Source organism: Coprinopsis cinerea (assembly GCF_000182895.1).
Source record: "Coprinopsis cinerea okayama7#130 chromosome 2 map unlocalized cont3.2, whole genome shotgun sequence".
NCBI lineage: Eukaryota > Fungi > Basidiomycota > Agaricomycetes > Agaricales > Psathyrellaceae > Coprinopsis > Coprinopsis cinerea.
In genome coordinates, this window is record NW_003307543.1 from 563,644 (window position 1) to 576,730 (window position 13,087).

At 52.8% G+C, this 13,087-nt stretch overlaps 4 protein-coding genes across 4 annotated transcripts; 3 read left to right on the plus strand and 1 right to left on the minus strand.

Annotated features, from left to right (window-relative positions):
• Positions 1-871: 871 nt before the first annotated feature.
• Positions 872-1,769, plus strand: CC1G_10572 (hypothetical protein). Its single transcript, XM_001832844.2, has 4 exons — positions 872-1,010; positions 1,078-1,421; positions 1,475-1,637; positions 1,693-1,769. Exons 1-3 carry the CDS (start codon positions 926-928, stop codon positions 1,577-1,579), a joined length of 534 nt encoding a protein of 177 aa, XP_001832896.2. The 5' UTR covers positions 872-925; the 3' UTR covers positions 1,580-1,637; positions 1,693-1,769.
• A 1,637-nt stretch (positions 1,770-3,406) lies between these two features.
• Positions 3,407-5,681, plus strand: CC1G_10573 (acetolactate synthase; the record flags this gene model as incomplete). Its single annotated transcript, XM_001832845.1, has 4 exons — positions 3,407-3,630; positions 3,688-5,107; positions 5,160-5,352; positions 5,413-5,681. The coding sequence occupies 4 exons, from the start codon at positions 3,407-3,409 to the stop codon at positions 5,679-5,681; spliced, it is 2,106 nt and encodes a 701-aa protein (XP_001832897.1).
• Positions 5,682-6,486: 805 nt separating this feature from the next.
• On the minus strand, positions 6,487-7,882 carry CC1G_10574 (hypothetical protein; the record flags this gene model as incomplete). The annotated part of the gene is made up of 2 exons (XM_001832846.2): positions 6,487-7,394; positions 7,453-7,882. The coding sequence occupies 2 exons, from the start codon at positions 7,880-7,882 to the stop codon at positions 6,487-6,489; spliced, it is 1,338 nt and encodes a 445-aa protein (XP_001832898.2).
• A 605-nt stretch (positions 7,883-8,487) lies between these two features.
• CC1G_13845 (hypothetical protein) lies at positions 8,488-8,980 on the plus strand (the record flags this gene model as incomplete). The annotated part of the gene is made up of 4 exons (XM_002911764.1): positions 8,488-8,518; positions 8,605-8,651; positions 8,726-8,849; positions 8,964-8,980. 4 exons carry the CDS (start codon positions 8,488-8,490, stop codon positions 8,978-8,980), a joined length of 219 nt encoding a protein of 72 aa, XP_002911810.1.
• Positions 8,981-13,087: the final 4,107 nt, after the last annotated feature.

Here is a 13,087-nt window from a genome sequence, read left to right on the forward strand (position 1 = left end):
GGGAGCTTATTGGCGTAACCAAGGTCCTTCTTTCGCTTGGCTATAACGGAAACAAGATGGTCGCTGTGTATGCCGAGCGAATGCCGAGACGAGGATCACGGAGCGAAGACGGGCGCTTGTGGCTGTTAAGACCTTGTCAAGACCTCTGAGAATGGCTTTGGCTGTCTTTGGTTTTCGTGAAATGAGCCAAGGGTACGACCGGGCGTAATTGATAATTGATACCTCTCTGCTCGTGACCTCAACCCTCGGAACATGCGAGGGTCTGTCACATTTGCTAAACAGTTGGACCAAATGAACCCGGAAGAAAACGCCTCTCTTCTAAAAATACGAAGCTGGGTGGGGCGCGATACTCCGAAGAAATACTCTCCATTCAAGGCATATACTGACTCTCCTCATGGCCTCGTCATAGGCTATACAACTCACCAAGAGCCCGAAACGACCAATCCTGAATCATTCCAGAGATTACAGCAACCTCGAAAGGCAAAAATCACCAAATATAAGACCGCGCTTGGCGAACTCTGGGCATCTTTCACGGTGCTTGGCAAGCGGCTGTCTTGTCGTGCCCAGGAGCCTTGGGTCACAACTGGTGTATAAAGCTCGACCAATGGTGTCTTTTCTCCAACTCGTCCCCTTCCCAGCCCGTCCCTTCGTACTTTTCCTCGAGAACGCACCCCATCCTCACCCCGCACTGGCGTTAAAACATCAACTGCATTGCAAATTCCATCGACGGGTCGCGCGGCCACCTCGCCTTGACACATCAAATTCTGGCTTTGTGGATATAAACTCCGAAGTGAATGGAGGGCGGTCCTGCTTCTGAAGAGCCTGGGTGGGTTTTAGCTTATTCTTTTCCTCCTCCCCTCTTTTGCTTATCATCGTCTTACTTATGAACCGCCATTGAATCCATTCTCAACTTTTCTCTACTTGGATGGATGAAAACGATTCGACATTCGGTAGTCCGCGTTCAGGACACCTAGGAACAGCCTGGGAGGCAGCGCTAGTTGTCGTCTTCAGTACGTCTGACTCGAATCCTCGGGTTTACCTCGTCTAGGGTACTGATAACACCCACCTACCCTCCAGTCGTCGTATTCGCATGCGTGATAGGCGTGACAGTCTATCAAGTGCGCAAACGGAAAGCTTCCCGGACACGCGCTGACGATGAAGAGGCTGTGATTGAGGGAAAGAGCGGCAGGCGGTCATCGAGGGCAACACCAACTTCTTCACGACGTTCGAGGCGGCATGATCGGTCATCGAGAAAACACCGGCGGTTAGGCAGTTCGAGTGGGGGCAGGAGAGATAAGAGGCTGAGCAAGAGTAGTAGCGGCGGTGAGAAGGATGTCGTGGTGGAGGAGGAACTCGACGAGAAGGCCACCAGCCCGGAGACCTCCCAAGAGGATGTCACCTCGAATCCGTCGAAACCAAAGGTGCGTTTGCCTCGGTCTGGGTATCTGACGGGTTACTGACCCTGTTGCAACAGCCCAACAGTTCCAAACGCTCTCATCACCACAAGAAATCGAAGAACCACGAACCAATGCCTATAGTACCCACCAAACCTGTACGGTATTACTGGGACCATAGATGATCATTCACGACTTGCTTGCTTTCGACTTTCTCACTCGCTGTGTTTTATTGGGTTTTATGTGAGACTTTCCCTTCGCTTCATGGCTGAGAATGCGGCACTGACTGGCGTTGCAGGGACGTTTTTTTGTACTGTACTATACCGCTTGTAACATTTATGAACAATCTGGATTCGCATCAACCACTCCCCTCCTGAAATCGAGCGCTCACAGCCATGGCCGCCTTATTGGCATGACACAAGACGATGGCGATGACGCCCCTATGTCAAGTTGGATACTACCCTCCAACCCAGTGCACATCGCATCATTCAATCCACCGCCCTTCATCCACCGCTCCACCCTACTGTCAAAGACGGCAGACGAACGTGCCCGTCGAATGAAGCCTCGTCCCTATTCCGAATCTTCGCCGCCTGGGCCCTCACCCGCCGAATAACCAAGGTTTCTGCAGCATATTGCGATCTTCGAAGCGCTGTATTGAAGGACTTCTCTCGAATGGTTTATCCGCCACTGAAGCTTCCTCCCCTGCAAACCTCGCAGTTGTGCTTCTCACGACGGTTCCCCTGGTGCCTCCAGGCGGGCTTCACCATCCCAGCCTTGCGCTGAGATTTAGAAGCAGAATCGTGGATACTTGGGAGCTCGGTGGGAAGGCGATTCCATTTGGCAAGTGTCGAATGCAGTTACATACTCCAATGTGAAGATTGTAGGTAAGACATTTCGGACGTATTCCACCGTTTTCTGTGTCTGCGTACGTATTTTCCAACTCACGACATGCAGCAGTCTACATACTACTACAAGTCTTTCGCGGTGTCCGGTCCTGTTTCGCCGATTGCATGCTGAGTATCAGTAACAAGACTACAACTTCCACACTGGTGAGATGAAGATGATTGCTTGGGAGCTTGGACCATTGAGCCAAGGTTCGTATGTATATACTCAAGCAATCAAGGAATGAAGGGAATGAAGGGCGACAGGCCTGAGAGAGCGCGCGGCCCTCCGCTCTAGCCTCTGCTTGTTCAAGTTAGGGGTCCTCGGAAGTTCTCATGATTCTTTTCTCTTGTCAGTGTCAAGGGGGAGGAAGTTCTTCTGCCTGCCTCGTGGGTTAGGGCTGGCTTTTTGGTCTTGGGGATGGAGTGGTACTTGGGCTGTGGGTTTGCGATCGTACCTTGGGTCGTAGAAGGATGCAGGGTCCTTCAAGGGTAGGCGTACTGAACTTTGACGCTGGAGACCGGAGCGGAAGTAAAAGGGAGGGGGATGTTTGCCCCCAGAAATTGGTCTACCCGGCGCCTGGACTGGCAGAATAATAGCCCTGCTCGTCTTATCTGACTCGTTCTGTATAACGAGGGTGACCATGGAATATTCAACCCATAGTTTGTTCTGGGGCGGTCCGTGTGGCGTTTTGCGACTACTGAAGGGATTCGAGAGGAAAGCATTGAGAGAAGTCAAAGGCATTGTTTCTTCTATCTTTAGATGTGAAAATTATACTCCAAAACTCAATAGAAAGAAGAGTACGAGGAGGAAAAGACGAGGAAAAGGCCGACCGGGCCCTCGAGTCTCCCGGCGCCAAAATGAGCACGTGATCGCCAAGGCGCTCTCGGCCGACAAAGACCTCCGCTCGGCCGGAGAAATCCATCTTGACCGAGTCATGTATTTTAAAACTTTGGGCCAATAACCGTCTTGTCGTTTGGCTTTCTCCGTTCACCACCAACTCTCTCAGCTTCGTCCTCGACGTCAACTTACCGTCCCGGGTCCAACGAGATCCCCATCCTCGACGCCCCTCCCTTCCCCACCAAAAAATTAGAAGACGGTCTCGACACCGTTGACCACAGCGAGCAACGATGGCCATGGCTTCTTCAGCAGCTACAAAAGTCCGTCTGCAGGGCTCGAGTCAAAAAGTGACCGCATCTTTGGCACGGTCAAAGTCTACAGCGGCCTCACCCGCCGCATGGGCGACCTCGTCGTCGTGCACGTCGTCGATGGTCGAAGCCAAGCAGAGAGTGCGCGAACACGCACGGTACATCAGTCAGACCACCTCTGCTAACGCGACTGCCGCTCCTTCTGTGTGAGTACCCCTACACCCATCATATATATGCGACTCGAGAGCTAAACAGCTTGATAGACGCCCAAACCCAGCACCCGGTTTCCAACAAGCCCCACCAGCGACCCTCCCACCAAAACAACACCGCGAAGCGCCCCTGGCGAACCCCAACCCCGCCCTCGACCACAGCTTCGTCGGCCTCACCGGTGGCCAAATCTTCCACGAAATGATGTTGCGGCATGGGGTGAAGCACATCTTTGGGTACCCTGGCGGAGCCATCCTGCCGGTGTTCGACGCCATCTACAAGAGCCCCCATTTTGATTTCGTGCTGCCGAGACATGAGCAGGGTGCAGGCCACATGGCGGAGGGCTATGCCCGTGTGTCGGGATTGCCTGGTGTCGTCCTCGTTACCTCAGGTCCTGGGGCTACGAACGTCATTACGCCGATGCAGGATGCTCTGAGCGACGGTATTCCCCTCATCGTCTTCTCCGGCCAGGTAGCGACTGCTGCCATCGGCTCGGACGCTTTCCAGGAAGCGGATGTCGTCGGTATCTCAAGAAGCTGCACCAAGTGGAACGTGATGGTCAAGGACATCAACGAGCTCCCAAGACGCATCAACGAGGCGTTCAAGATCGCCACCTCCGGACGCCCCGGCCCTGTCCTCGTCGATCTCCCCAAGGACGTTACCGCCAGCATCCTCAAGACCCCTCTGCCCTACAAAGCTACCACCCCTGGCGTCAACCTCGGCCTGCCCAACAGCTTCCTCCAGAGCAGCGATCCTCCCGTCGACCACGCCCTCGTCGAGCGCGCCGCCGACCTCATCAACCGTGCCCAACGCCCCGTGATCTATGCCGGCAACGGTGTCCTCTCCTCCCCCATGGGCCCTAAGTTCCTCGCAGAGCTGTCCGAGAAGGGCAACATCCCTGTGACGACGACCCTGCAGGGCCTCGGTGCGTTCGACGAGACGAACGCGCGGAGTCTGCACATGTTGGGTATGCACGGTAGTGCGTACGCCAACCTGGCGATGCAACACGCCGACGTTATCATCGCCCTCGGTGCACGCTTCGACGATCGTGTGACCGGCAAGCTCGACACCTTCGCTCCCGCCGCCAAGGCCGCTGCTCGCGAGGGTCGCGGTGGTATCATCCACTTTGAGATCCAGCCCAAGAACGTGAACAAGGTCGTCGAGGCTCAGATCCCCGTCCTCGGTGACGTCGTCGCCAACCTCGCTGCCCTCGTTTCTCACATCAAGAAGGCACCGAGAGAGGAGTGGTTCGCTGATATCCAGAAGTGGAAGAAGGACTATCCGTTCACGTATGTTCCCAGCAAGAAGGGCGAGCGGATGAAGCCTCAGGAGGTTGTGGAGGAGTTGGAGAAGCAGACGAAGGATCGCAAAGACGATGTGATTGTGTCGACAGGTGTTGGACAGCATCAGATGTGGGCCGCACAGTTCTTCAGGTGGAGACAGCCTCGGTCGATGGTCACCTCTGGTGGATTGGGCGTACGTATTGATTTTTCTACGTTGTTGATGCCGGGCTAACGTTCCATTTAAGACCATGGGCTTCGGTCTGCCAGCGGCTATCGGTGCCAAGGTTGCCGCTCCCAACAAGGTCGTCGTCGACATCGACGGTGATGCTTCCTTCAGCATGACTGCTATGGAGCTCGCCACTGCCGCCCAGTACGGTATCGGTGTCAAGGTCCTCATCCTTAACAACGAGTTCCAAGGAATGGTGTTGCAATGGCAAGGTTCGTATCTTAGTCGACCTTCACCCCTCCTCCCCCATGCTAACTTTAACCCCTAATTAGATCTGTTCTATGAGAAGCGCTACTCCCACACACGCATGATCAACCCCGACTTTGTGCTGTTGGCCAAGGCTATGGGTGTACACGGCATCAAATGTAACTCTGCGGAGGAGCTGCCAGCGAAGATGAAGGAGTTCTTGGAGTACGACAACTCGAAGCCTGTGGTGCTGGAGTGCTTCGTGGAGAAGGATGAGCATGTGTTCCCCATGGTTCCAGCCGGCAAGGCGCTCCATGAGCAATTGCTCCATCCGATGTTGACCAACAAGGATTAGACGGTCGTCTAGTTCTTGTCGTCCTCTCCCGCCCTTATTCCTCTCTCCACTGCATTGATCACGCTTCGGTAGCAGGGATGCTATCGTACTCCTACTAGTAGCTTGCATTTATCTTCTCCTTTCTCTCTGCTGATCACATCTTACCATTATTTTTTTTGCATTCTCACCATTTGCTCGCTGTCATTACAACTACCGCATCCACACCACCTCTACATAGTCGGCCTCTTCACACTTCTATTGCGTTACCTTTATTGTTTTTCCCCTTCGTTTGTGATGGACGTTGTTGGATTTGGATGTTTCTCAAAGGCGTACTACTTACCTCGTTACTTACTGTCTTTTCTATCTCTTTGATCACTGTTGATCACGCGCGTATTATGGTGAAGGCTGACTGACCGAACAAACTTACGGATGTCGATAAACGACTGGTTTTCCTCTTTCTCTCTGTTTTTGTGCTCTTGTGTGTCTGTGTGTGTTTTGGAGACCAAGTCGAAAAGTTACTTACGGTTACCTTGTGTATTATTTGAAGAAATGAACAGGACGAAAATGAAGCTGTTGTAGACTGGTTTTGACGTTGTCAGTGTGCTGGTTCACGTCGTATTCTAGTTATAGGAGGCTGGTTTATTCCTTGCAATCATGAGTACATACTGTGTCGATTTTCATTGTCTTTGGATTCCCTGAGATGAATAGTGTGTGTTACGTCGATTGGCAGGCGTTGGGTAGGCCCAGGTTCTACAACGGTATTGCCTAATTTGGTGGTACGCTTGCCTTTTTCAGGAAGCGCACATCGAAGCAGGATGTCCCTGCTTCAGGGTGTATATGCGGGGGGTACATGAAGAGCTACCGGCTGCTCCATCCGAGCGCCGCTATCTTCGTGGTGAACGATAATCCGTTGTGCACTGCGCTGCGCCATTGTTGGTGCTCCCAGCGAACTTGATGACTCCGGCGTGGTTGTAACACGACTCCCCTTGCGGTGATATGCGACAGTTGAGCCTATTTCAATGGAAAGTGGTGAGATTTGCGCATGCGAGAGCGACCCGGGGCTCTGAAGTGCAGGTCGAGTGCCGGAGTTGGATGTTTGGTTAAGGTGTGGCTCTTCCGTCTTCGCCTTGTGGCGCGCCATCATGAAATACACGAGCAATATCGTCAAGCAAAGCAAGGCGACTCCACCTAAGGTACCACCGACGATGGCCCCAATAATCTGTTGGTTGCCTTCATTATCCGTATCGGTTTGGGTGATCGTGCTCGGTTTTGGGATTGCCGAAGGGTCTGTCGAGATTAGTGGCTGACTAGCGGAACGTGGCTGTGAGGATTCATGCTCGCCAGTCTGCGAAGTTGAATTCGGATGAAGCGAAGTGGAGGAGGAAGAGCTACCAGCTAGGGTTGATTCCACGGGGGCTGGATCTACGGGACTTGAACCCACAGAGTTTGAAGGAGCGACGGATATAGCTTCAGCCATTATGCTTCCATCTTGCACCAGAAGCTCGTCAAAGGTGAACGGTGCGTTGCCTCCCTCCCAAGCCACGTCCAGTGTATGAGCGCCCATTGGTAGCCTTTCGGTCTCGAACAATATTCCACCGAACACCCGTTCCTCCCCGGGTCGTGCTCCCCGTATTCTGAATGGGACTGGATCCTGGCCATCGACAACATACGTTCCTGAAGAGTCTCCCTGCGAGTCCGCTCGAAGGACTCGGCCTACCCAATTAGCCTTGGTTCCTGAAACGCCATCGGTGAGTAAAGGGATGGATAGAACCTACAGCTATTTCCTGCATACCTGTAAAGTTCACCCTAATTCTTGCATCTGGATCCGTCGACCACCTGGCATTTCCCTGATCCGTCGACCACCGCCCTCTCAGGTACTCTACTGCAGGGTCGTCTATATCGATAATAACCACCGGGTTCGACAAAGTGTCCCTTACGTCCTCCAATGGGAAATAGGTGATTTGATCGACGTAGAATGTAGATCCCTGGGCGGACCGGTCGACGTCAATGGTGAACACATGATCTCCCTCTGGAAGCTCCTGTGGGAGGCCGCAGAGAGGCCACCGGTGAAGACCTGGGAGAGGACCAGGTGATGCGGGAATTGTTCTTCCATCAATCGCACATGTCCAGAACGGTGGTTCTGCTTCTCCCCGGCCAGGTGGCAATGGAGGGGCTGTTCCTTGAACCAGGAGCTGTGATCCTGGGCCCAGAGAGATGGTCATTGCCATGCTACCTGTCTGGGAGAGGCCAGGGCATGGAGTCATGGGCTTACCTCTGAAGCGGAAAGATAGGCTGGCTGGTCCAGTCGTAGCGTGTTGGGAACCAAGGTAGGGTAGGCCTCGGTCGCCTGTTGGTTGGAACACTATGGACCCTGTATCCGTTTAATTCGTACGTACCGTCCGTGAAAAGGTCCAGAATTCACGTACAACACGTTACCTATGTGTTACCTCGAAAATGTGTGACTTTTGAGCCCCAGCATTCTCCGTGAGTTGCTCGTGAGCGAGAACTCACGGATTTGGAAGTAACGGAATCTGCCTGGATTCTCCGTTTGCTATCCATCACAACTATGCCCAATACCTAATTCTTTTTGTATGACCTAGGCATTAGGAGAGTCTGAGAAAGGTAAGTTGAGAGGTTTCATTGGAGAGGTAGGGAGAGTAAGGTACGGGGACAAGAGATTCGACTTGAAGGTGGACTTAGGCGTTCGCGCGTCTCCCCACATCAGGTGATCACGCCTTTGCCAAACAGAGACCAACCACGCCAGAGTGTGCGGCGTGCAAGCCCTTTCTCTTTCCTGCCAACCAACCTCTCATCCTCTTCTGCGCGAATGCTACTCTCACAGTACCTATTGAAACGCAGTGAGCCTGAGGCTTCGAGGAGGGCGGTAGTGGCAAGGTGTGTACACATATTCTGTGTCACTTTGACATATTTTTGACTTTCGCAGAGGATGCCGAAGCAGGGCGAGATTCCGAGAAGGACAAGGTTGAGGGGGTGAATGGCGGACAAAACACGGATAATTGTATGTTTTCCCTCTTTTCCAAATTTAATATCGCGTGGTTTCTCAGAGCGAGGGCTCCAATTCTGGCAAGAAGCGCTGTCGTCCTCCCAGACCAACGCTCTGTGAAGAAATCATACAAGATTCAACTGCCCAGATTGGCGACCTCCAGGACCAACTCGCTGCAAACAAAGGTATGTATTTACTCATCTGAAAACCGTAGCCCCGTAGTATAGTGTTGTGCACACGCCTGTACATTACCAACTGCCGCTATAATCAAAATTACAATCTGACGTAGCTTGTGTCAGGAGATGGGCGTGAGTGAAGAGGAGTGAGGCGAAGTCTGAGATGGAGAGGAGACTTCGGGGTCGGAGGTTAGCCTTGGTCTCACGTTATAAGAACGTGTACCCTTCGTCAAGGTTCCTATGGCTGGCTAGGCCGACGGACCGGACGGACGCCTTGCGGCGAGAGCGCGACGTAGAGAGACGACTGGAGCTAAAGGCTCAACGGTCGAAGACGTGGAGAGAGTTAAGTTAGACTTAGGAATTCGGACAGAGGATTCGATGAGGGGAAAGTCCTAGTCGATGGAGGAGAGGGGATTGAGTCCTAGTCGATGCAGAAGGGAGGATGGAGATCCTAGTCGAGATTCCGGATGAGGTATCTACTACAAAACCATACAGTACTTATAGAGGACACGTCTAGAGAATCTTCGACAAGAGAAGTGCGGAGAAACGATGGAGAAACATGAAGGCGAGACTAAGATGTATGAATGAGAAATGCAAACGACATGAAGGCGAATCGATCCAAGAACAACACAAGAGAGTCGAAGAAGCTATCTACGAACCAATCACAACATGATAAGAAAGTCTAGAGCAAAGACATGAAAGTAAAAAGGTCGAAGACAAGTCTTGAGCAAAGAACATGTGATGAGGAAAGATAAGCCGAAGAAAAGAAAGATAATAACATCGATAAATCAGGAAAGTCGAGATATGACGTACGAGGGAACTTCGGACAACAACAAAGAACGAATACGTCTAAAAAGGGAACATACTTCCAAAGAACAATACAGAGTCGAAGGCTTCGAAATACCAAGCGCGCGCCTAAAGTCCACTAGACTTCCGGAGGATCCGAGATCACGGAAGGAGCCGAGTCGCGCGTCTTGCCTGATCCGGGTGAAGTCTAGATCAGTAGACATTGACACGACCGGAGTCTAGGTGGCGGTGCGGCTGAAGACGTTGGGGAAGTCGAGGGTTCGAGTATGGCTGGAAGCGAAAGTCGAGACGTCGGGATGTGAAGTCGAAGTGTCGAAGTCTAAGCCGAGTCTAGGGAAGGCGCGAGTGTATATCAGAGTTCTGCTAAGTGCACGAGCCCTGACAGTACCCCCCTGTTACGGCCGAGCCCTCGAGGCCAAAGGTGAAGTCGATGTCGAAGAGAAATTGAAGCATAGGAATGTGAAAGAAAAGAAAATGAAGTCGAAGGAAAAAATGAGAAGTCGAGATAACAAGGCGAAGGCGGACGGGTCACCACTCGGGTCCAGGCTTGTCGGGATATCGACGATGGAAGTCTTCGACTAACTCCCTGGCATGGCTCAACTCGGTAGCAAGGAGCCAGGAGCGTTCTTCGTCTGTGTTCTCGTAGCCTAACCAGCGTACTTCATAGAGAAGCTTGCAGGCGCGTCTACGACGATCCACTTTCGAGTCTAGGATTTCGGCAATCTCATACTCCAATTCGCCGTCTACCTCTACCGGAGGTGGAGGAGGCTCGTGACGAAGAGGAATCTGAGACTCGTGATGGGGTTCGAGCATCGAGACGTGGAAGACGGGGTGAACGGAACGCATGGAGTCTGGAAGTCGAAGGGTGAAGGAGTGGGTGCCAACCTGAGCAATAATCTCGTAAGGACCGAGATATCGTTCAGACAACTTCTTGGTAGGTCGGGTGGTTCGGAAGAAGGCAGCTTTGACGAAGACGCGATCACCGACTTTGAAGTCTGGGGGTGCTAGACGTTTGCGATCGGCGTATAGCTGGTAAGACTTCTGTGCGGCGGTGATAGATTCCCGAAGGTACTCGTGCAACGAGGCGAGGTCGACTGCAAATTCTTGCGCGGCGGAACTGGCTAAGTCGCGTTCAGGGTGGATGTTAAGACTTGGATGGTAACCCTTGTTTGCGAAGAAACGGCGAGACACCAGTGGTAGCTGAAGGCGCGTTGTTGTAAGCGAATTCGGCGAGGGGAAGGAGTCGATGCCAATCATCCTGCTGGTAAGAACAATACGCCCGAAGGTACTGCTCCAAGGTCTGGTTAACTCGTTCGGTCTGTCCGTCGCCTTCAGGGGTGATAACCTGAGGTGAAGTGAAGCTTCATGTCCAAGGCTTCGCCCAAAGCACGGAAAAAGTGGGAGACGAACTCTGAACCACGATCAGACGTCACGTTCGAAGGGACGCCGTGCTTGGAGAAGACGTGGATGACGAAAAGGCGTGCAAGCTCCGCAGACGTGAGATATTGGTCTGTGGGGATGAAGATAGCTTGCTTGGACAGGCGATCAACGATCGACGAGGATGTCTGTGAAACCACCAGAGGAAGGAAGTTGCTCGACGAGATCCATGGAGATGGATTCCCAAGGACGGAGGGGAATGGGTAGCTGCTTCAAGAGACCATAAGGCTTGTGGCGAGGAGTCTTCGTACGGCGACAAGTCGTGCAAGAATTGACGTAGTCTGCGACAAACGAACGCAGTTTAGGCCAAACATAGTCACGTCTAACCAATTCGATCGTTTTGTTGCGACCGAAGTGACCAGCGAGAGGGTGATCATGCTTGAGCTGCAAGACTCGAAGACGTAAGCCGGGACTATCTGGAACGTAGATACGCCCATCAAGTCTAAGAAGACCGTCGGATGGAAGCTCCCAACGAGGGTCAGAAGGAGTGGGAAGTTGTGAAGAGGCGAGGGGGTCCGAAGAATAAGAAGCCTTGATATCAGAATGAAGACTAGCAGAGTCGACAACCAGCGAGGCTCGGAGGGCAGGGATGTAGATAGTCGAAGCCCTCAATGACGAAGCCAGCTGCTCAGACGCGAAGATTGGACGAAGGTTGACCGGATTTACGCTGGCGAAGTCACTACCCCCCTGTTTAAGGTAGACGTCCCATCGTCGTGTTAGCGCATCAGGCTTGGTGCCCAATTTGCCAGGACGGAAACGGACGACGAGGTTAAACTGGGAAAGGTATTCAGACCACCGCGCCTGACGGCGAGTGAGAACCTTGGTAGTCGAGAAGTACTCGAGGTTCTTATGGTCTGTGACGACGTTGACCGGGTCGCCTGCGCCTTCCAAGTAGTGACGCCAGACTTTGAACGCCTCGAAAGATGGCAAGGAGTTCTTTGTCATGGACGTCGTAGTTGAGTTCGGCGGCTTGGAAAGTGCGGGAGTGAAAGGCGACTGGGTGGATCTCTCCAGACTCGAGCTGAATAGAGAGAATGGCGGCCAAGGCGTAGTCGGAGGCGTCTGTCTCGATGATGAGAGGTCGATCGGGTTGCCAGTGAACAAGAATAGGAGCAGAAATGAAAGCAGACTTGAGGGTCTCGAAAGACTTGCGAGCGGCGGAAGAAAACTCAAAAGGCGTGTCTTTGCGAGTAAGGCGCGTGAGCGGAACGACGATGTCGGAGTAGCCGTGGATGAAACGACGATAGAAGTTGGCGAAACCGAGGAAAGACTGGACGTCTTTCACTGAACGAGGTTCAGGCCAATCCTGGATGACTTTGACTTTCTCAGGCGACATGGTGAGGCCGTCGGGTGAAAGAATGTACCCAAGGTACTCGACGCGGTCAGCGTGGAACTCACACTTCTTAGGCGAAGCATAAAGCCCGTGCTTGCGGAGACGCCTAAGCACCTCTTTGACGTGTTCACGATGCTGAGAGAGATTGTCGGAGAAAACCAGGATGTCGTCGAGGTATACGATAACCGAGACGTCGGTCATATCGGCGAAGATGTCGTTCATAAAACGCTGAAAAGCGGACGGCGCGTTAGTGAGACCAAAAGGCATCACCAACCACTCGAAAGAGCCATAGCGAGTTCGAAAAGCAGTCTTCCACTCGTCCCCATCCGCAATGCGCACAAGGTGGTAGGCGTGCTTCAAGTCGATCTTGGAATAGACTTTGGCACGAGCTGGGGCTGCAAGAAGGTCCGAGATGAGGGGTAACGGATAGCGGTCCTTCTTGGAGATGCGGTTAAGCGCCCGGTAATCCACACAAAGACGTAGGGAGCCATCCTTCTTCTTGACGAAGAGAATGGGTGCGCCCTAGCGGAGAAGTCGAAGAGCGAATGAAACCAGCGCGCAAATTCTCGTCCAAGAACTCGCGTAGCGCAAGGGTTTCGGCTGGGGAGAGAGAATAAAGCCGACTCGGAGGAAGGGGCTGAGACTCGTCCAGATCAATGCGCAAGTCGTA

Excerpts from the sequence above, each read along its gene's own strand:
- CC1G_10572 (XM_001832844.2), top strand. The coding sequence starts at position 926 with ATGGATGAAAACGATTCGACATTCGGTAGTCCGCGTTCAGGACACCTA. Across the intron at positions 1,011-1,077 it reads AGCGCTAGTTGTCGTCTTCA|TCGTCGTATTCGCATGCGTG; the intron begins GTACGTCTGACT and ends CCTACCCTCCAG. Across the intron at positions 1,422-1,474 it reads CGAATCCGTCGAAACCAAAG|CCCAACAGTTCCAAACGCTC; the intron begins GTGCGTTTGCCT and ends CTGTTGCAACAG.